Here is a 20,802-nt window from a genome sequence, read left to right on the forward strand (position 1 = left end):
TTTGAGTCCTGTGCAGCAGAACTCGTGCGTGAACTCGCCCTCTGGGGAGCTGGCACCCGAGCTACCCATTCCCTCAAGCCTGGCTGCAGCCCATTTGTGCCCGGTGACTCAGCACATGCAGATTGCACCTCTATACCACCCTCTAAAGTACACACTGTGGTGTATGTAACCGTTCCACCTTTAAGAGAACTATTTTAAGAGATGCACTACTTTATCTTGGCTGCTGTATACTGTAATACCGGTGGTGACCACACCGGTATATAAGTGCTGTGTAATGATTTATTGGTCAGTTCAGCCTGACCTCCGACTAGTAAAGACCTGTTGAATTTACTCTTGTGGTCTGTGTGCAGTGATTCTTATTAACAATAACTAGAACACACAGACTTAACAGTGGCGACGATGATGATCTTACCCTGCGGCAGAGATATATCCAAGGCAGTGTAATGGGCGTTGAGAAGAGGCATCCGCCCTCATCATCCTGCTGAGAAAAGACTCGGGTCTGAAGAGCAAGGAAGAATCCTGACACGAAGCCTTCCATCAGCAACAGGCAGTGATCATCCCTTCTATCACGGTGGTGGGTAAGCCGATCAGCGATGAGCAGCAAGTCAGCCACGTTGGCTGTGAAGTAGGGGAGGGAAAAACAGAGGATATAAGGGCGGAGAACTCGACCACGGCCGGGGAAAAGAGCCGGACAGAAGTCGGGGCCAGAGGCGCTGAGACTGGGGCAGCGTAAGGCACGGGAGCCGCGGTGAATGAAAACGCAGCCGGTGTAAAAGACCGGGCTGCAAGTGGGCTGGGAGATGCAACAGCGTCGAGAGAGAGCTCGACCGCGACCGGGGAAAAAGGCCGGGCAGCTACCGAGGCCGCGAGGCGCGGGATAAAAATTTTAAAAACCACAGAGAACTCAGCCGCAGCCGGGGGAAAGGACCGGACTGCAAGAGGGGCTGGGAGGCACGATTTGAGAACCGCTGGGGAGGGCGAACGCAGCAATACGGCAATCGCCATTACAGCCAGCGGGGGAGAAAGGCAAACGCGGGAAGCCGCCATTTTCATAGGCGGGGGAAGAAGACAAGCGCGGGAAACCGCCATTCTATTTGTTTCTCAAGAAGATTGCGAGGATGCCTAAGCGTGGTAACATCAACTATTTCGATCCTGATGTTGAAGATTGGGCCACGTATGCAGAACGCACAGAGATTTATTGTAAGGCAAATAAAATATCAGATGAAGATAAAGCACTAACCTTACTAAACTCAATGGGTGCGAAGACATACGGGCTATTGAAGCATCTTCTATCACCAGCTAAACTGGCGGATCAGGCTTTCGCTAATATTGTTGCTGTCCTGATAAATCATTTGAACCCCACACCGCTGATGTTTAAATTTTATGCGAGAACGCAACTGAAAGAGGAAAGCGTAAGCTAGCGAAATACTGTCAGTCTGGGGAAAGACTGACAGAGGCACTGAGAGACAAATTCGTGTGTGGATTGTTGAAAGAAGGAACACAAAAGCGGCTGCTTGAAGAGAATGATCTTACACTTGATAAGGCTGTCACTATTGCAGCATCGCACGAAGCCGCAGCGAGAGGCACTGCGGAAATGCAGCTGAAGGCAGCGGTACTCGGCGTAGATCAAATGGCTTTGGGTACAGTGAAATGTTATCGTTGTGGAAAGACAACACACGATCAGAACCAATGCTGGTTTAAAAATCAGGAATGTAGAAAATGTGGCAAGCTTGGTCACATAGCTAAAGTATGCCGGTCAGGAAAGAAGACCAGCAACAAAAAGTCACCGCAGGAAAAGTGCAGAAAGGTACATAAGGTGGCTGAGAAGAGTTCGGATGAACAGAATTCGGATTCAGACTCCAACAGCAAGGAACTGGGTAGTCTGAGAATTCACAATGTGAGTAAGGAAGCTAACCTACAAACTATCTGGGTCACACTTCAGATAGCAGGAGTCCAAGTGAAGATGGAATTGGACACCGGATCGGCGTTGACGGTCATGAATAAGCAAGATTACAAAAGGTTATTCACACACATTCCCCTACGGGATACGGAGATAGTATTGCAGACATACACGGGGCAAAGAGTATACCCCATCGGAAAGATAAAAGTCAAGGTGGTACACAAGGGCAAAGAACACCAAGGAATGGACTTATATGTACTACCTGAGGGAGGTCCACCACTTCTGGGACGGGAGTGGATCAGGAAAATAAATATGGACTGGCACTCCCTAAAAGCAATAACGGTAGATTCCGGAAAAAAAGATGTCTAACCTGAACGATTGTCCAGAATATTGGATGAGGCTAAAGAGGTGTTCCAACAGGGACTGGGAACACTGAGAGGAATTACGGCAAAAATCAAGATTGCAGAACATGCAAACCCAAAATTTTTCAAAGCCAGACCGGTACCTCATGCGATACGACCTGCTGTGGAAGCTGAGCTGGAAGGGCTAGAACGTTCAGGAGTACTGTCTAAGGTGGACTGGAGTGAGTGGGCCACGCCCATTGTTCCCGTCATGAAGCGTTCATCGAGTAACAAGCCAGGGGAACCGGGGAAGGTCCGCATCTGTGGAGACTTCAAGATCACGGTTAATCCGGTGCTTCACACGGTGCAATATCCGCTTCCGCGGATTGAGGATATCTTTGCTTCATTGTCTGGCGGGAAACACTTCACCAAGATAGACCTGGCGCAAGCATACTTACAGATGGAAGTTGAGGAAGAGTCGCGCCAGTATCTCACAATCAACACGCACAGAGGCTTGTATCGATATAATAGACTGGTTGTTGGAGTGGCTTCGGCTCCAGCAATTTGGCAGAGGGCCATGGAGCAGGTATTACAGGGAATTCCAAGCACTCAATGTTACTTGGACGATATCCTGATTACAGGCGATGACGATGAGGAACACCTTGCAAATTTGAAACTGGTGCTCACCAGATTGAAGGAATATGGGCTTTGAGTTAATCGCCAGAAATGTGAGTTCTTTCAGAAACGGATCTCGTACTGTGGTCATGTCATTGACCAGGAGGGGCTGCACAAGTCACCTGACAAGATCGAAGCTGTTGTGAAGGCTCCCGCTCCGGAAAATGTATCCCAGTTGAGGTCGTTCCTAGGGTTGATTAACTATTACCATAAGTTTCTGCCAAATCTATCCACGGTGCTGCACCCGCTGAACGCTCTTTTGCAGAAAGAAGTACCATGGAAGTGGAGCGAGGACTGTAAGAAGGCCTTTCGCAAAAGCAAGGCATTGATCACCTCAGAGGAAGTGTTGGCTCACTTCAACCCAACGCTACCTATTCGTTTAGCTTGTGATGCTTCTCCTTATGGTATTGGAGCAGTACTCTCACACAAGTTGCCAAATGGCTTGGACAGGCCAGTCGCATTTGCATCCAGATCATTGACCTCCGCTGAGCGCAACTATGCTCAGATAGATAGGGAGGCTCTCAGCCTTGTGTGGGGAGTAAAGAAGTTTAATCATTACCTGCAGGGCCAGAAGTTTACACTGCTGACAGACCACCAGCCGTTGGTATCCATTTTTAACCCTAAGAAGGGTGTTTCGGTGATGACAGCACAGAGGCTCCAGAGATGGTCCCTTTTCCTAGGGGCACATCAATATCAGATAGAATTCAAAGGTACAAAGCAGCATGGTAATGCTGATGGGCTGTCGCGCCTGCCACTACCTACTGAGGAGGAGGCACCGACGGTTGACCCGGTGGAGTTATTTCACTCGACCATCATCGAATGTTTACCTGTCACCAATGCAAATATTGAAAGGGAGACTAGGAATGACCCGACACTGTCCCGGGTCTACGAATTGACAGTAAAGGGATGGCCAGCCCATGGTGATCCACTGTTACCGGCATTCTCAGCAAGATGAGAACAGCTGTCCATCTGTCAGGGAACATTGATGTATGGAACAAGGGTGATTATCCCTCCTAAGTTAAGAGAGAGAGTTCTAAAAGAACTACATGAAGGTCATCTGGGGGGAGTCAAGATGAAAAGCCTTGCTAGGGCTTATGTGTGGTGGCCGGGTATCGACCAACAGATAGAGGATCTGACAAAAAGCTGCTCAGGGTGCCAAAAAGTCCAAAATGCACCTCCAATTGCACCGCTGCATCCATGGGAATGGCCTTCAACCCCATGGCAACGTGTACATATTGACTTTGCTGGTCCATTCATGGATTCCATGTTTTTAATTGCGGTGGACGCACATTCTAAATGGCCAGAAGTGAGTAAAATGACTACCACTACCTCGGAGAAGAGGATCGCGGTGCTAAGAACGATATTTGCAAGAAATGGATTGCCTGAGCAAATATGTTCAGACAACGGACCACAGTTCGTGTCAGAGGAATTCCAGAAATTCCTGAAGAAGAATGGGGTGAAACATTATACCTCTGCCCCATATCATCCAGCTATGAATGGGCTGGCCGAGAGGTTTGTACAGACGCTCAAAAAGGCAATAAAGGCCATGAGCGAAGATCAGATTCCACTGCAACACAAGGTGGACAATTTCCTACTGGCATATCGAAACGCCACCCATGCAACAACAAACCAAAGTCCTGCCATGATGTTCTATAACAGGAGGTTGCGGTCCAGGTTGGACTTGTTAAAACGAAATGTGCGGAGGGAAGTCGAAAACAAACAGTTCCAGCATATCAATAACAAGCCCACTCGGAGTTTTGAAATAGGACAACCGGTGTTAGCCAGGGACTATAAAAACGAGAAATGGCAATCTGGAACAATTCGGGCGAGACAAGGACCCCTGATGTACACGGTAGATGTTGGTGAAAATGTAATGCGAAGTCATGCTGACCAACTGGTGGGATCGAGAACAAGGGTCGAGCCCATGGTTACGACAGAGACAACCGTGGAGGAAGTTAGTGAACCTGAAGCAGCTACCTCAGAAGTGAATATACTTGATGATGATGTCCTATCCATAGGGGATCAACTAGATGAGTCACCCCAGCAACGAGAACCAGAGACCCCTGAAAGACGTTATCCGTCTCGGATCAGGAGGCCTCCTCAGAGACTGAATCTGTGAACTGTTTTTACATGAAGTTGTGTATATATGTTATTATGTTATGTTTAATGGGGAATATATACTGTTAAGCTAAAAAGGGAGGATTGTGGTGTATGTACCCGTTCCACCTTTAAGAGAACTATTTTAAGAGATGCACTACTTTATCTTGGCTGCTGTATATTGTAATACCGGTGGTGACCCCACCGGTATATAAGTGCTGTGTAATGATTTATTGGTCAGTTCAGCCTGACCTCCGACTAGTAAAGACCTGTTGAATTTACTCTTGTGGTCTGTGTGCAGTGATTCTTATTAACAATAACTAGAACACACAGACTTAACACACACAATGCCATTTTCTGAGCTGGTGCCTGGGAGTGTCAGATCGAGTGACTGTGCCTCTACTTCTCTTTCACTCTCCTCCTCTACAATGCCGGGGACAGGCTGGGCTGGTGCCAGTTCTTATGTACCTGAAAGGAGAAAGGCACAAGGGTGAGATTGTGGCGAGGGGAGGGGGTGAAAGCAAGGTGTGCATGCTTACACCATTAGCAGCTTGTAAGTGAGAAGAGATTGTGGGATGAGGGGAAAGTGGGATGTGAGAAGAAGGATGACCATACCGTCATCAGCAATACTTTCAACCTCACTGCTCACCACGGACTCAATGACCAACCCTCCAATGATCTCCAGCATTGTCTGCTCCAGCTCAGTGAGGTTCTGAAGACGTACTTTTCCTCCGCTCGTCTTCAGCTGCTCACGTCTGTTTGTGTGCCAGCTTTGCCTGCAAGAGAAAAGGAAGTGTGTCAGTGTGTTGCAATTTGTTTGGGTGATGTTTGGGCCATGGTTGAATAGCTGGCAGTGTGTGCAATGAGTGAGATGTGGGTGTGAGTCTTGCAGCAGTGGTAAATGTGTGAGGGGGAGGTGAAGCTTTGATTGTGAGGTATGAGTTGTGATTGCTGGAGATTGTTGGTAAGTGAGTGATGCGGGTATGGCACATTGAGCAGTGTGTAAGGCTAATGGTACAGTTGGTGGGATATGGCATTTGAAGATGCATTCACTCACCTTGACCACTCATGTGAGGTCATTAAACTTCTTGTTTCACTTGATCCAGGTCCTGGGGGCAACACATGTGACACTGATGGCTTCTGCTATCTCCTCCCATTGCCTTGTGACGTTCTGCCTGGAAGGCCTCCTGCCCCCCTGCGAGTTGAGAACCTGTCGTCTTCTGTGCACCCACAGGGCCAAGGCCTCCACTGCTGCATCTGAGAACCTCCTTGCCCTCTCTCTTCCCTGTTGAGCTATGGCTTCATCCAGAGTGACAATGAGGTGCTTCTGCAACAAAGCACCTCCCCTTTAAGTAGTGCAGAGAGCCTAGGCAAAATTTTATCGGCCAGTAGCCTGCACCCGATATTGAGCGCTAAGCCAATCAGCAGTGGGTTTGGCTCTGAGGCCAACGCTCCAATCATTATAATGAGCAGGCAGCACGAATTTTGCGTGCTGCCTGCATCACTTTGAACGGGCACGGGCAACCCGCTCTTTGTGCTCCCCACGCCCGTTTTTGATCTTAATCAAATTTCACTCCCTCAGTGCTGGACAAGTATGAGATGGACAATAACACACAGGAGAGTAAAAAAACAGTCAATCTAATGATCGTCGCCTGCTAAGTGTAGACTGAAGTCGAATCGCAGTTTCCTGCACTCTGTCAATCCTTTCGAGTCCAGTGTGAAACAGTGGAGAATTAATGCCTGGAGAATACATGTACAGAATAAGCCACATCATCTGGATAGCGAAATCAATGAGCATTTCCCAGCTCGAGCCTCTGATCAATGACCAATCTGACAATGCCTCAATTGCTTACACACTGGCACTGGTCATTCAAATGTATTGATGCAGGAATGGGGTTACAGTGACGGTAACTCAGTGATGTGCAATTGTGCTGATGAACTGCAAACAATGGACCATCTGCTCCGCTGCCAATATCTGCCTGAGTGCTGTACTGACTTTGCCAAATACAATGATAATGCCAAGGTATGTGTAGCTTTGTAGCAGGGAAGAGTTTGAAGATATGATACGACGATGAGCACGCAATTTATTTGACATAGATCAACTAAATGAACAGTCTCCAGTACAAAAGCATATATTATAGTAATAATAAATGTTATTATTCTCCTTGGTATATCAGAACCATCAGACACTTCATCTGAGCCATCTCTAAAAATATATTGATCCTTGTCATTGAGCTGTATTCACCAACTATTGCCCAGTGGATGGATCCACAAAGCACTACTCTCATGGTTATCGGTAAATACTTCCTGCCCTCCCATGACTCTCCATCGTCACTAATTGAATGAAGGCCTCCTGTCGCTGCAGGTAGGTAGGACCTAAATTTGCAACATTTCAGTTAGTTCCAGGTGTATATGGGACAGAAAACAAAACTACTCACGATTGGCACTAAACTGCCGATTTCATTTGGAGAGGGTACAAGCATGGCTAATAATACCTAACAGTGAGCTGACTTCAAAGTAAATCATTGCTTATGAAGTAGGTGGCGATGTTTTAATGTAATACAATATTGTGCTGCAAAATATGTCTTATTTCTTTTAAGCTAGGTTCACCCTATTGTCTTGTTTATAAGCAGTAATTGAGCAATTTCCTCTTTTCAGGTGTGGCATTCAAACGATGGGGGCAATTCATTTAAAATGCTATTTAAATTGAAAGACGATTATGTTGAAAAGATAATTACATGCCCTCGCAATCATGCTGTGATCTTCATGACTATGTTAGAGAATGCCTATTACACTAGACCAGGTAAAGTTACATTTAAATGTCCTACTTTATTACTAGTAACAAAAATATATATATATATGGGGAAATTTTCCTCAGTGTTGCGTCTGGGGAATGCTCAGTTTCCAGATAGTGAAGAAGAAATGGAGATCAATGCTCATTTTATTGGATCTCTAGCCTCATTGCTGACCTGGGATTTCCTCGGTTTCCCTAAAGTTACACCACTGGCTTGAGCCTGGAGTTGGCACAGGCCCGGCATATTACTATGCTAAGGCAGTGGGGATGTTCCCAACCTTCTGCATCCCTTTCTTGTCGACCCATTGGGCGCCCAAGCAGAGGGACATCTCAAGGATATAATAGCAAAATACTGCGGATGCTGGAAATCTGAAATAACAACAGAAAATGCTGGAAATACTCAGCAGGCCAGGCAGCATCTGTGGAGAGAGAAACAGAGTTAACGTTTCAGGTCTGGGACCCTTCATCAGAACTGGAAAAAGCTGGAGATGTAACAGATATTAAGCAGGTGCAGAGACGGGGGGGGGGGGGGGGGAGGGCGGTTAGGAGGGGAGGAAGGAATTGAAAGAACACCCTGTACTTTTGTAAGAGGCAGGAAAGACATCTCAAGGAACCTGGAGTTAAAACTGTGGGGTTCTGTGGCAGTTTGAATAAGCAAGTCCTGTATTTACAAATTTTAACTCCACCCCCCAGAATGATCTTTGGGCCTTAGAACTCTCTGGCTGCTGCTGGAAGTGACATAAAGTTCTAATGCTGACGGCCAGCAGCATATTGCAGGCAGCTGAGCTCCTGGTCTCACACTCCATCCAATCCCAACAGAACACCCTGCCAGGGGGTGGACCAGCACTGTCAGTGAAACCGAGTAATGGCCCAGGACAGGAAAATTCTGGGCCAATGTCCATGAATTTTTTTATTTAGAAAAACATACATATATGTTTTTTGAGTTCATTGTAATTTTGTCACATGGCACAAGAGTTATGGGTACATTAGGATTGTTGGCGGGGTTGTACGTATATTGCTAACTGTGTGCTGTTTGAGGGTCAAAATAATTAGACAACAGCCCTTGGAATTCAGCTGAAGCATGATGTCAAAGGCCCTGCAGAAGTTGTCTAATGATGTTACAAATTTGGGTCATCAAGCTTTGTGGGCTTTGAAAGGGCGATTGATGTTAACTTGTTCTTGCTTTCACTGTTGGCTGAGATTGAAGCTTCAGGGAATATTGCTCACTTTTTATATGGTATGGGAATGAAAAAGGCCATGTGAGTGGCACTCCACTTTCATGACATCATACTATCAAAACATCTTAAAGGGGTATCATTCCATGTAACTTTCCTGCAGAATGGCATTTGTCAGCACCAAGGTATAGCCAAGTTGTCTCTCACCCAACACTGACATTGTTCAGATGTATTTCTGTTTTGAACCAAAGGTTTGGCCAGATATGCTTCACTTGCAATTTACAAAGAAGGACTGTCGACTTTGTACTGTGATCATTTGGGGATATTAATGCAGATGATCTTTGATGAAACTACTTCGATTGGTCTGAAAGTGAAAATTGTTGACCTTGAACATTTAATCAAAGTGAGTTTTCAATTCTATTATGAGTATCTTCACTATCATAATTTTAAAAGTCTCTGAAAAAGTAGGATTTTCTGTCTTTAATTTTATTTAGTTTCAAGTAGCTAGGGTTCAAATGAACATTGCTACTTCTTCTCTAGAATTGGAAAGTTGAGACACTCGAGGACCATGACGTGCCTCATTAACTTCAAGACTCGAAGTTAGCAGAATAAAACAAAGGCTTTTATTAGCAAAGAAAAGATGCCGGTGGCTGCACCTAGCTTCACCTGGCGTGCTGCTGTTCTACTGCAGGACAAGCCTGGACTTGTCTTAAGTAGGGCCAGGTATGGGCGGAGCCGACACACAAAGGGAGCGGTGCCCTATACACAATACAAGGTACAAACGCCGGAGCAGGCAATACAATATATACAGTTAACTACAGAGTCTGATGAATGACATATTTCATCACATTCACCCCTTCTACAGATTTAGTCTGTCCGGGGGTGTGATAGTCCTCTGTGACCGACGTAACGGTTGCGGTGCCGCGGGTGCCGGCTGGGTGTCCCGGGTGGTCTCCTGGGTCTCTGCCGGGGGCGCCACCGGGGTTGTTGACGGAGTAGGTGGTGGGGGAGTAGGTGGTGGGTGTACCGTTGGCTGGTGTTCTTCCGGGGGTGATGAAAAATTAGTGGGTGGAGTGGGTGGGTAATAGTTGTTGTGGTTGTTGTTGTTGTTGTTGTAGTTGTTGTCGTTGTTGCTGTTGTTACCGGCTGGGGCGAGGTCTTTTATGGACACAGTGTCCTCCCGTCCGTCGGCGTGCTGGACATACGCATATTGTGGGTTGGCGTGGAGCAGGTGCACTGGCTCCACGAGGGGGTCCGTCTTGTGGCCCCTCACATGCTTCCGCAGAAGTACCGGACCTGGGGTGGAGAGCCATGACGGTATGGATACGCCTGAGGTGGATTTCCGGGGAAACACAAACATTAGCTCATGAGGCGTGGCATTAGTGGCGGTACACAATAGTGACCGTATTGAGTGGAGCACATCTGGGAGGACTTCCTGCCAGCGGGAGATAGGGAGGCCCTTGGTCCTTAGAGTTAGGGTGACTGCCCTCCATACTGTCCCGTTCTCTCGCTCCACCTGACCGTTACCCCGGGGGTTGTAGCTGGTGGTACGGCTTGTGGTAATCCCCTTGGACAGCATGTACTGGCGTAGCTCTTCACTCATGAAGGCCGCCCCCCTATCCGTGTGGATATAGCTTGGCATACCGAACAGGCAGAACAGGCTGTTGAGGCATTTAATGACCGTGGCGCTGGTCATGTCTGGGCAGGGGAAGGCGAATGGGAAACGGGAGTATTCGTCCACAATGTTCAGGAAGTAAACATTGCGGTCGGCGGACGGGAGGGGGCCCTTGAAATCTAAGCTAAGCCGCTCAAAGGGCCGTGTAGCTTTGATTAGGTGGGCTCTATCAGGGCGGTAGAACCGAGGCTTGCACTCAGCGCAGGTGCGGCAGTTCCTGGTCAGAGACCGAACTTCCTCAATCGAGTAGGGTAAGTTGCGGGACTTTATGAAGTGGAACAGCCGTGTGACCCCTGGGTGGCAGAGGTCGTTGTGGAGGGTCTGTAGCCGATCCCCGGTGGCGTTGGCACACATTCCTCGTGAGAGGGCGTCGGGGGATTCGTTAAGGGCCCCCGGCCGGTATATGATGTCGTACTCGAAGGTGGAGAGCTCGATCCGCCACCTAAGAATCTTATCATTTTTAATCTTCCCCCTCTGTTTATTATTGAACATAAACGCTACCGACCGCTGGTCGGTAAGTAGGGTGAAGCGTTTACCGGCTAGGTAGTGCCGCCAGTGGCGCACTGCCTCCACGATGGCTTGGGCCTCCTTTTCCGCGGAGGAGTGTCTGATCTCGGGCCCCTGGAGGGTCCTCGAGAAGAAAGCTACGGGCCGCCCTGCCTGGTTGAGGGTGGCCGCCAAGGCAAAGTCAGACGCATCACTTTCCACTTGAAAGGGAGTGTTCTCGTCCACTGCCTGTAGCGTGGCCCGCTCAATATCCTGCTTAATGCTTTTGAAGGCAGCATGGGCCTCAGCAGAGAGCGGGAAAGAGGATGCTTTCAAGAGGGGGCGGGCTTTATTGGAGTAGTTAGGGACCCATTGGGCATAATACGAGAATAAACCCAGGCACCTTTTCAGGGCTTTGGGAGTGTTGGGCAGGGGCAGCTCCCGTAGGGGGCGCAATCGGTCGGGGTCTGGTCCGATTTCCCCATTCTCCACCACGCTGCCTAGTATTCAAAGGCGCGTGGTGTTGAAAACGCACTTGTCCTCGTAGTAGGTGAGGTTGAGTTTTTGTGCGGTTTTCAGAAACCTCGCGAGGTTTGAGTCGTGGTCCTGTTGGTTGTGGCCGCAGATGGTGACGTTGTCGAGATAGGGGAAGGTTGCCTGCAAGTGGTGGTCATCGACCATGTGGTCCATCTCCCTCTGAAAGACCGAGACCCCATTCGTCACCCCAAAGGGGACTCTGAGGAACTGGTAGAGGCATCCGTTTGCCTCGAAGGCGGTGTACGAACGGTCCTCTGGTCTGATAGGGAGCTGGTGGTACGCTGACACACAAAGGGGGCGGTGCCCTATACACAATACAAGGTACAAACACCGGAGCAGGCAATACAATATATACAGTTAACTACAGAGTCTGATGAATGACATATTTCATCACAGACCAGTAATGCATTCCTGATGCTAGCTGCGTTTGTAGACCAAGAGGCTCGCCTGGTAATGCGAGATCAGCTCATTTCCAAATTTTGACATTGCCCCTGATGCATTACACATGGGCCTAGAAATTGAGTTGACGCCGCGCCAGGGCTTTAGCGCCGGAAATTTAGCGCCGGCGCTAATTCCCTTGCGCGCGCCAAAAATTCAGTAGCGCCGCGCCCAGACGGCTGCCGGCGCTACTGGCGGGCGTGAGCGCCTCCCAATGGGCGCTGAGTGCCGAATTGCGGCGCTAATCCGGCGCTGCGGCACCCGATGCGGTGCGGCAGGCTGGGGAAGTGCAGGCCTCCTCCTTCAGTTAAGGAGGAGCTGCCTGCACCCGCCCGCTGTCCGTTCAAATATTGAAAAAATGAGCCCGGCACCTCGGACAAGTGCCGGGCTTGCAGGCCAGACGCATCTGTTCCGCGGGGGGGGCGGTGGAGGAGTCCGGGGAGGGAGGTGCGGGCAGGCAGCCGACGGGAAAGTGGCCGGCCGCCGCGCGACCTTAATGCGCCGGCGCTAACTCGGGGAAGACTCGATTGCCAGAGTCTTAGTTGCGGCTGCCACGGGCGAGGCGGCCGCAACTGAATTTCGGCGCTGGGGCCCGTCGGCATGGCAACCGGGACGCTGCGCACACCGATGACGTCATCGGTGCCGGCGCAGCGCTACCGGCTTAACGCCGACGGAAGGGCCCCACTCAATTTCCCAACTGGCCATAACTCCGGTGCTAGGCCCTCTAGCGCCTCAAATGCGACGCTAAGGCTACTCAATTTCTAGGCCATGGTGCCTTAGGGGAATCGTGAATTCTTGGGGGCTGGATTTTTGAAACGAGTAGCCCTTTGTGGTGCACTTCTTCTAGTTGCAAAAAATGGTTGGGAGCAGAGTTGCTGTATTCTAGAAATAATATTTGGAGATCCTACTGTAGGAAGTCTTACATCGACAGGTCGTACTGTTTTAATGTATTAGCAAACTGTACCTCCAAATTCCTCTGTTCTTCCACAGCAGTGAACCTACTTCCATTTAAAGTTTAATTATTGCTTTTACTTTTTTTTACCAAAATGTATCACCTTTCACTTACTGATATTAAATCCCATCTGCCACTATTTAACCCATTTAACTCCCCTCCCCCCCCCACCCCTTATCAATATCCCATTGCAGCTCCCTTTGGTCCTGAATTCAGATGTGGCCCCAGTACTGAACCATGTGGGACAGCACTACCCATTTATATCCACTCTGAAAAACTGCCCTTAATCCCTAATCTCTGTTTTCTTCCTTCTAACCAATTTTTCATCCAATTTGTATTCTTCCCTTAATTCCATACCCCTTAATCTTTTCTAGTAATCTCACGTGTATTATCTTGTCAAAGGCTTTCCTAAAGTCCATGTACACTACATCCGCTGCATTTCTGCCCACCCCCCATCTGTTACCTCCCCAAAGCATTCTATGAGGTTTGCCAAGCTCAGTCATCCCTTTTGAAATCCGTGCTGGCTACTGCTAACAATTATCTCTTTATCTAGATGGGTGGTAATTTCATCCTTAATTAAAAGCTCTAAAATTTTTCCTACCACAGGGCCTCAGTAATTTCCTTCTTCATCTCTCTCAGGATCCTAGGATGTATCCCATTGGGCCCTGGTGCTTTGTTTCCTTCAGGCCAGTGTTGACCAATAAAAATTGGTGACTAGCCACATGTATTGCTACGGCAACACTGTTTTAGCCACATGCACTAATTTTTAGTAAAAAATGCCTTATGCACAATATTGGTATTTGATGTATATATTTACTTAACGGGCAGTGTTAAGGCCTAACGATGTTAAGCTGCACCACCTCAAAATGGTCTAGGTAGCATGCAAAATTCTTGCTCACTCCTCATTAACATGATTATAGTTATGATTTCAGCACTAAAACTGTTGCTCATTGGCTTAACGCTCAACAGGTGGACCAATATTGGGACCAGTCTAATTCTCAGTCATGTGTGGCACAGGATTTATTCAGTACTTAAAGGGGAGGTGCGTTGATGCTACAGCACCTCATTGTCAAGCCAGTTCCAACTGCAGCTGCCAGAAGAAGAAGAAGAAGAAGAAGAAGAAAGAAGAATAAGGAACTGCAAAGCCATGGCAAAGCGTCCTCAAAGGGAGAGAACCGTAGATTTTCTGACACAGCTCTGGAGGCACTGGTTGTGGCTATGGAGAGGAAGCAGGCTGTCCTTTTCCCACAGAATGGAAGGAAGCCCTTGCCACACACCTCCTGAAGGATGTGGCAGGAGATAGCCACCCATGTGACGACCAGCACTGAGGTGCCAAGGTCGGCCATCCAGTGTCGAAAGAAGTTTAATGACCTTGCATGAGTGGTCAAGGTGAATGAAGTCTACAGCAAATGCCATATCCCACCACAAGCCTCACACACTGCTCAATGCACCACACCCCCAGCACTCAGCTACCGACAATTTCTACCTATCACCACTCAGACCTCACAATCAGAGCTTCACTTCACCTTCACAAACATTACTGCAACACATACTCACATCTCACACCAAGCACACAATGTCAGCTATTCAACCATAACAGGCACATCACCCAAACACATTGCACTACACTCACGGACACACTTCTCTTTCTCTTGCAGGCCAAGGAGGCTCACAACCACCGCGAGCAGCAGCAGACAGGTGGGGGGCAGGCCGTGGCAATTGGCGAGATTGAACCCCTTGGGGACAACAACGGTATGGTCATTCCTAATCCTTCTTCTCACATTCCACTTCCCCCTCATCCCACAATCTCTTCTCACTTTCAAGCTATTGATGCTGTATGCATGCAAATATGCTCCTCCACTTCACTTCCCCTCACCATAACCCGACTTTTGTGCCTTTCATGTTTCAGAAAATCAACAACAATCACCGGAGCAGCCTGTCCCTGAGGTGATGCATGAGAGTGAGGGGGGAGAAGAAGAGGAAGAAGAAGACACTGCATCTGTAACTCGCAGACACCAGCTCAGAAAATGGCGCTACGCATACTTTAGAGGTTAGTGTAGTAGCGGAATCTGCACAGGGTGAGGCACCGGGCACAAGTGGGCTGCAGCAAGGCCAGGGGGAAAGGGTAGCTCGGGGACCAGCTCCCGGAGGGTGAGTTCGCGCAAGAGTTCTGCTGCACAGGACTCAGATGAGGACCTCGATGGGGAGGCCTTCAGAAGAAGGGTGATGGGCATGCATACCGAATTGATAGGTGTAATGACAAGCCTGCCAGAGAGCCTCATGGCAATGTAAAGGAGCTTGGATGAGTCCGCCTCCAACACTGCACGGGGCTCTGCAGAGAGCTTGGAGCCCAGGATATCCAGGCTGGAAATGATGGAAGACTCCCGAAGATACTGTGTCGACCCAGACATGATGGTGCGTGTGATGGGCGATGTTGTGGCTGCCATCGCTGCACAGGTGGAAGCGACCCAACATCTTAGTGCTGCAGCGGAAGTGCAGACCGCTCTCATGCAGTCTCTGCTTGGTGACATCCAAACTCAGACTGTTCAAATTGGCATAGGGTAAATAAGATCAGAGAGATGAATGAGTGGCTCAAAGATTGGTGTGGGAGAAATGGGTTTCGATACTTGGGGCACTGGCACCAGTACTGGGGTAAGAGGGTGCTGTTCCATCGGGACAGGCTTCATTCGAACCAGGTTGGGACCAGTGTCCTGGCGAATCGAATAACTAGGGCTGTAGATAGGGCTTTAAATTAAATAGTGGGTGGGAGGGATCCGCTGAGCAGAAATTTAAAAAGTCAAAGAAAAATGAGAAGGCAAAAGTGCAGGGTAGTGATAGGGGTAATGATAACCAACGTGTGACAGGAAGGGACAGAGCGTATACACATAAGAGTCCATCAGAAAGAGGGGTCAGAGTAGGGAAAAATGGTAAAAAGAAAAATTAAAAGCTCTATATCTGAACGCACGCAGCATTCGTAAGTTGACAGCACAAATAGAAATAAATGGGTATGATCTGAAAGCCATTACAGAGACATGGTTGCAAGGTGACCAAGGCTGGGAACTGAATATTCAGGGGTATTTGCCATTTCGTAAGGATAGGTAGAAAGGAAAAGGAGGTGGTGTAGCTCTGTTAATAAGGGATGAGATCAGTGCAGTAGTGAGAAATTATATTGGCTTAGAAGATCAAGACGTAGAATCAGTTTGGGTGGAGATAAGAAATAATAAGGGTAAGAAGTCATTGGTGGGAATGGTCTACAGGCCATTGTAGCCACACTTTAGGACAGAGTATAAATCAAGAAATAATAGAGGCTTGTAAGAAAGGTGCGGGTATAATCATGGGAGATTTTAATCTTCGTATTGATTGGACAAAGCAAATTGGCAAAGGTAGACTTGAGGAATAGTTCTTAGAGTATATATGGGATGGTTTCTTGGAACAATACATTGTGGAACCAACCAGGGAGCAGACTATTTTAGATCTGGTAACGAGGCTGGATTAATTAATGATCTCGAAGTGAAGGATCCTCTTGGGAAGAGTGATCATAGCATGGTAGAATTTCAAATTCAGTTTGAGGGTGAGAAAACTAGGTCTCAAACTAATGTCCTGAACTTAAATAAAGGAATTACAAAGGCATGAAGGCAGACTTGGTTAAGGTAGACTGGGAAAATATATTACAGGGTAAGACTGTAGAAAAGCAGTGGCAAACATTTAAAGAGATATTTCATAACTCTCAGCAAAGATATATTCCAATGAGAAAGAAAGACTCTAAGAGAAGGATGAAGCATCTGTGCTAACTAAGGAAGTAAAAGCCGATAACAACCTGGCCCTTAACATCAAGAAAACCAAGGAAATCATTGTGGACTTCAGGAAGTCTAAAGGCGGAAGTCACACCCCCATCCACATCCATGGGGCTGTGGTGGAATGGGTGGGCAGCTTTAAGTTCCATGGAGTCCACATCACGGAAGACCTCTCCTGGTCCCTCAATACCTCCTCTTTGGTGAAGAAGGCCCAGCAGTGCCTATATTTCCTAAGGAGGCTGAAGGGATGTAACCTGTCACCCCTGATCCTCTCTAACTTTTACCGCTGTACAATAGAGAGCATCCTGACGAACTGTATCACAGTATGGTATGGCAGCTGTAGCTCCTATGACCGGAAAGCCCTGCAGCGGGTAGTCAAAACTGCCCAACGCATTACCGGCACCCGGCTACCGACCATAGAGCATATATACCAGAAACGCTGTTTACGGAGGTCACTGACCATCATCAAAGACCCTACCCACCCCAGCCACAGTCTGTTCGCCCCCCTGCCATCTGGGAGACGCTACAGATGCATTCGCACCCGAACGACCAGATTTAGGAACAGCTTCTTTCCCAGGGCTGTCATCCTACTGAACTCCACAAATAAACTCTAAAGCCTGCACATCTGCCAATGCACTTTATTATGTTTATGTTAATGTATTACAAGCCAAATGAATGTTGAATGTTTAAATGTCTTAATCTAAATGTACACTCTCGGGAGCCGCAAGCCTACATTTCGTTGTACTGCACTTGTGCACTAACAATGACAATAAAGTTGATTGATTGATTGATAAAGGATGGTATCAAATTGAAAACAAAAGCATACAATGTTGCGAAGAATAGTGGAAGGCCAGAGGATTGGGAAATTTTTAAAAACCAGCAAAGGATGACTAAAAAAATGATAGAGAGAGAAGATAGCTTATGAGAGTAAGCTAGCTAGAAATATAAAAACAGACAGTAAGAGCTTCTACAGGTATATAAAAAGGAAGAGAGTAGCTAAAGTAAACATTGGTCCCCTAGAGGATGTGTCTGGGGAATTAATAATGGGAAACAGGGAAATGGCGGAGACTTTGAACAAATATTTTGTATCGGTCTTCATGGTAGAAGACACTAAAAGCACCCAATAATAATTGATAATCAAGGGGCTATAGGGAAGGTGGAACTTATAACAATCACTATCACTAGAGAAAAAGTACTAGGCAAACTAATGGGACTAAAGGTGGACATGTCCCCTGGACCCAATGGCCTGCATCCTGGGATCTTAAAAGAGGTGGCTGCAACGATAGTGGATGCATTGGTTGTAATCTACCAACATTCCCTGGACTCTGGAGAGAGCCCAGCGGACTGGAAATCCGCAAATGTAACACCCCAATTTAAGAAAGAAGGGAGACAGAAAGCAGGCAACTATAGACCAGTTAGCCTAAATGCTGGAGTCCATCATTAAGGAAGTGGTAGCAGGACATTTAGAAAATCATAATATAGTCAAGCAGAGTTAGCATGGTTTTATGAAAGAGAAATCATGTTTGACAAATTTACTGGAGTTCTTTGAGGATGTAACGAGCAGGGTGGATAAAGGGGAACCAGGAGATGTCATGTATTTGGATTTCCAGAAGGCATTCGATAAGGTGCCACAAAAAAGGTTACTGCACAAGATAAGAGCTCACAGGGTTGGGGGTAATATGGATAGAGGATTGGCTAACTAACAGAAAACAGAGAGTCGGGATAAATGGGTCATTTTCAGGTTGGCAAACTGTAACTAGTGGGGTGCCGCAGGGATCAGTGCTGGGGCCTCAACTATTTCAATCTATATTAATGACTTGGATGAAGGGACCGAGTGTAATGTAGCCAAATTTGCTGATGATACAAAGATAGGTGGGAAAGAAAGTTGTGTGGAGGACGCAAAGAATCTCCAAAGGGATATAGATTGGCTAAGTGAGTGGTCAAAAATCTGGCAGATGGAGTATAATGTGGGAAAATGCAAGGTTATCCACTTTGGTAGGAAAAATAAAAAAGCAAATTATTATTTAAATGGGGAGAGATTACAAAATGCTGAGGTACAGATGGATCTGGGGTTCCTTGTACATGAATCACAAAATGTTAGCATGCAGGTACAGCAAGTAATTAGGAAGGCAAATGGAATGTTGGCCTTTATTGCAAAGGGAATGGAGTATAAAAGTAGGGAAGTCCTGTTACAACTGTACAGAGCGTTGGTGAGACCACACCTGGAGTACTGCGTACGGTTTTGGTCTCCTTATTTAAGGAAGGATATATTTGCATTGGAGGCAGTTCAGAGAAGGTTCACTAGGTTAATTCCGGAGATGAAGGAGTTGTCTTATGAAGAAAGGTTGAGCAGGTTGGGCCTATACTCATTGGAGTTTAGAAGAATGAGAGGGAATCTTATTGAAACATATAGGGGGAGAAATTCGGTATAGCCCTGTTTGGGGCGCCGCTATCGGCCGTGTGTAAAATTTAGCGCCTGGCGCTAATTATCACCTTCGACTGCAAACTTGGCTTTTATTGTCCCTGGAGGTGATTGGAGCGCTAAATCAGGCGCTACACACCTCTCTTAAGGCGCTAAGGCCGAGGAGCGAGGCGCTACCTCAGATGGCGGGTGCAGCGCAGGTGCTGTCAGTTAGCGATTGAACACAGACACACTGGCGCCGGTCAGTTCTTAAAGGGGAGGGTCAATCTTGCTCTGCATCCACACCCTGCTCATTGGAGCCTTGAATCTCGGCCTGGGCAGACCTGTGGCTAAATCTTGCAGCCAAGGACTATGGAGAGGGCCAGGGAGCGAGCACAGCACTTCAGCGAGTGGGCCTTGGAGGCTCTGGTTGGCGCAGTGGAGCGCAGAAGATCTATACTGTACCCAGAGAGTGGCAGGAGGCCTTTGCCACACGAGTACAGAAGAGTGTGGAGAGAGGTGGCTCAGAGAGTCTCCTCAAGCGGCATGGTGCCTAGGAGCCATATCTAATGTAGAAAAAAGTTCAAAGACCTCACTCAGGTCGTCAGGGTGAGTGCCTTTTTTTCAACACCTCTCCATCCCTCCATCTCAACCTCACTTTATGGCCAGAGGGTCTTAATAGCCCCAATGCCCAACACTCATCCAACACCTATGGCCCTTTCATCAAACACACATGCACATTCCACACTTTGCATACAGTAAGGGCTATTCAACTATGGGAGGCACATCTGGCAAGACCATGGCTGCATACAGTGAGGGTTATTCAACTATGGGAGGCATTTCAGGCAAGACCATGGCTGTATATTTACTCAGACGCCGTCCTTTTTCTTGCAGGCAAAGCTATCTCATAATAGGAGACAGCAGCAACAGACGGGTGGAGGACAGCCTCAGCTGCAACCCCTCAGCGATCTTGAGGTGCGCGTCCAGAGGATTGTGGCAAGCCGGGTGATTGGTCCTGTCGCCACTGGAGACACCGACCCCGTTCTGGACAGCAATGGTAAGGTCATCACCTTTTTGCCCTCTCTCCTTCCACTTGTTCCTCACAACACCAGCCTTTGACACTTTCAATCCAAATTACTAAATCGCTGCACTCATTCCTCCCTTGCTGCCACCCTGTCCTCACACTAAAGCCACTCTTGTATCTCCCTGCTTTCAGGTGGTGATTCACCAGGCGAGGAGACGGGCCCTCAAGCTGCCAGTGGGAGTGAAGCTGAAGGCGAGGAGGAGGAGGAAGCTGGAGCATCAGCGCCACCCTCTCCCGAGGAAGCCCAAGCCCACACTAGGAACATGCCTTCCCTGGAGGGGAGCAGGGGGGATTGGTCTGATGAGGGTGAAGCTCCAGGACCCAGCGGGCTGCAGCAACGCGATGGGGGTAGGGAAGCTCGGGAGCCTTCTCCCTGGAGGGAGAGTATGCCATCGAGTCCTACTGCACTGGATGCAGAGGAGGAGCGGGTCCTCGCTGAAATGAGCGCCCAGG

General features: G+C 48.0%; 1 protein-coding gene across 1 annotated transcript in view; it reads left to right on the forward strand.

Moving 5' to 3' along the window:
* Positions 1-20,802, forward strand: part of LOC147109109 (cation channel sperm-associated auxiliary subunit beta-like) — a 556,551-nt gene that overhangs the window by 236,970 nt on the left and 298,779 nt on the right. Inside the window, exons 14-15 of the mRNA XM_086002719.1 lie at positions 7,672-7,816; positions 9,234-9,385. Coding sequence (XP_085858845.1) covers positions 7,672-7,816; positions 9,234-9,385 — 297 coding nt within the window. The remainder of the gene's footprint in view (positions 1-7,671; positions 7,817-9,233; positions 9,386-20,802) is intronic.

Source organism: Somniosus microcephalus, chromosome 12, assembly GCF_052327205.1.
Source record: "Somniosus microcephalus isolate GS21.2 chromosome 12, FLI_Smic_1.0, whole genome shotgun sequence".
Lineage (NCBI taxonomy): Eukaryota > Metazoa > Chordata > Chondrichthyes > Squaliformes > Somniosidae > Somniosus > Somniosus microcephalus.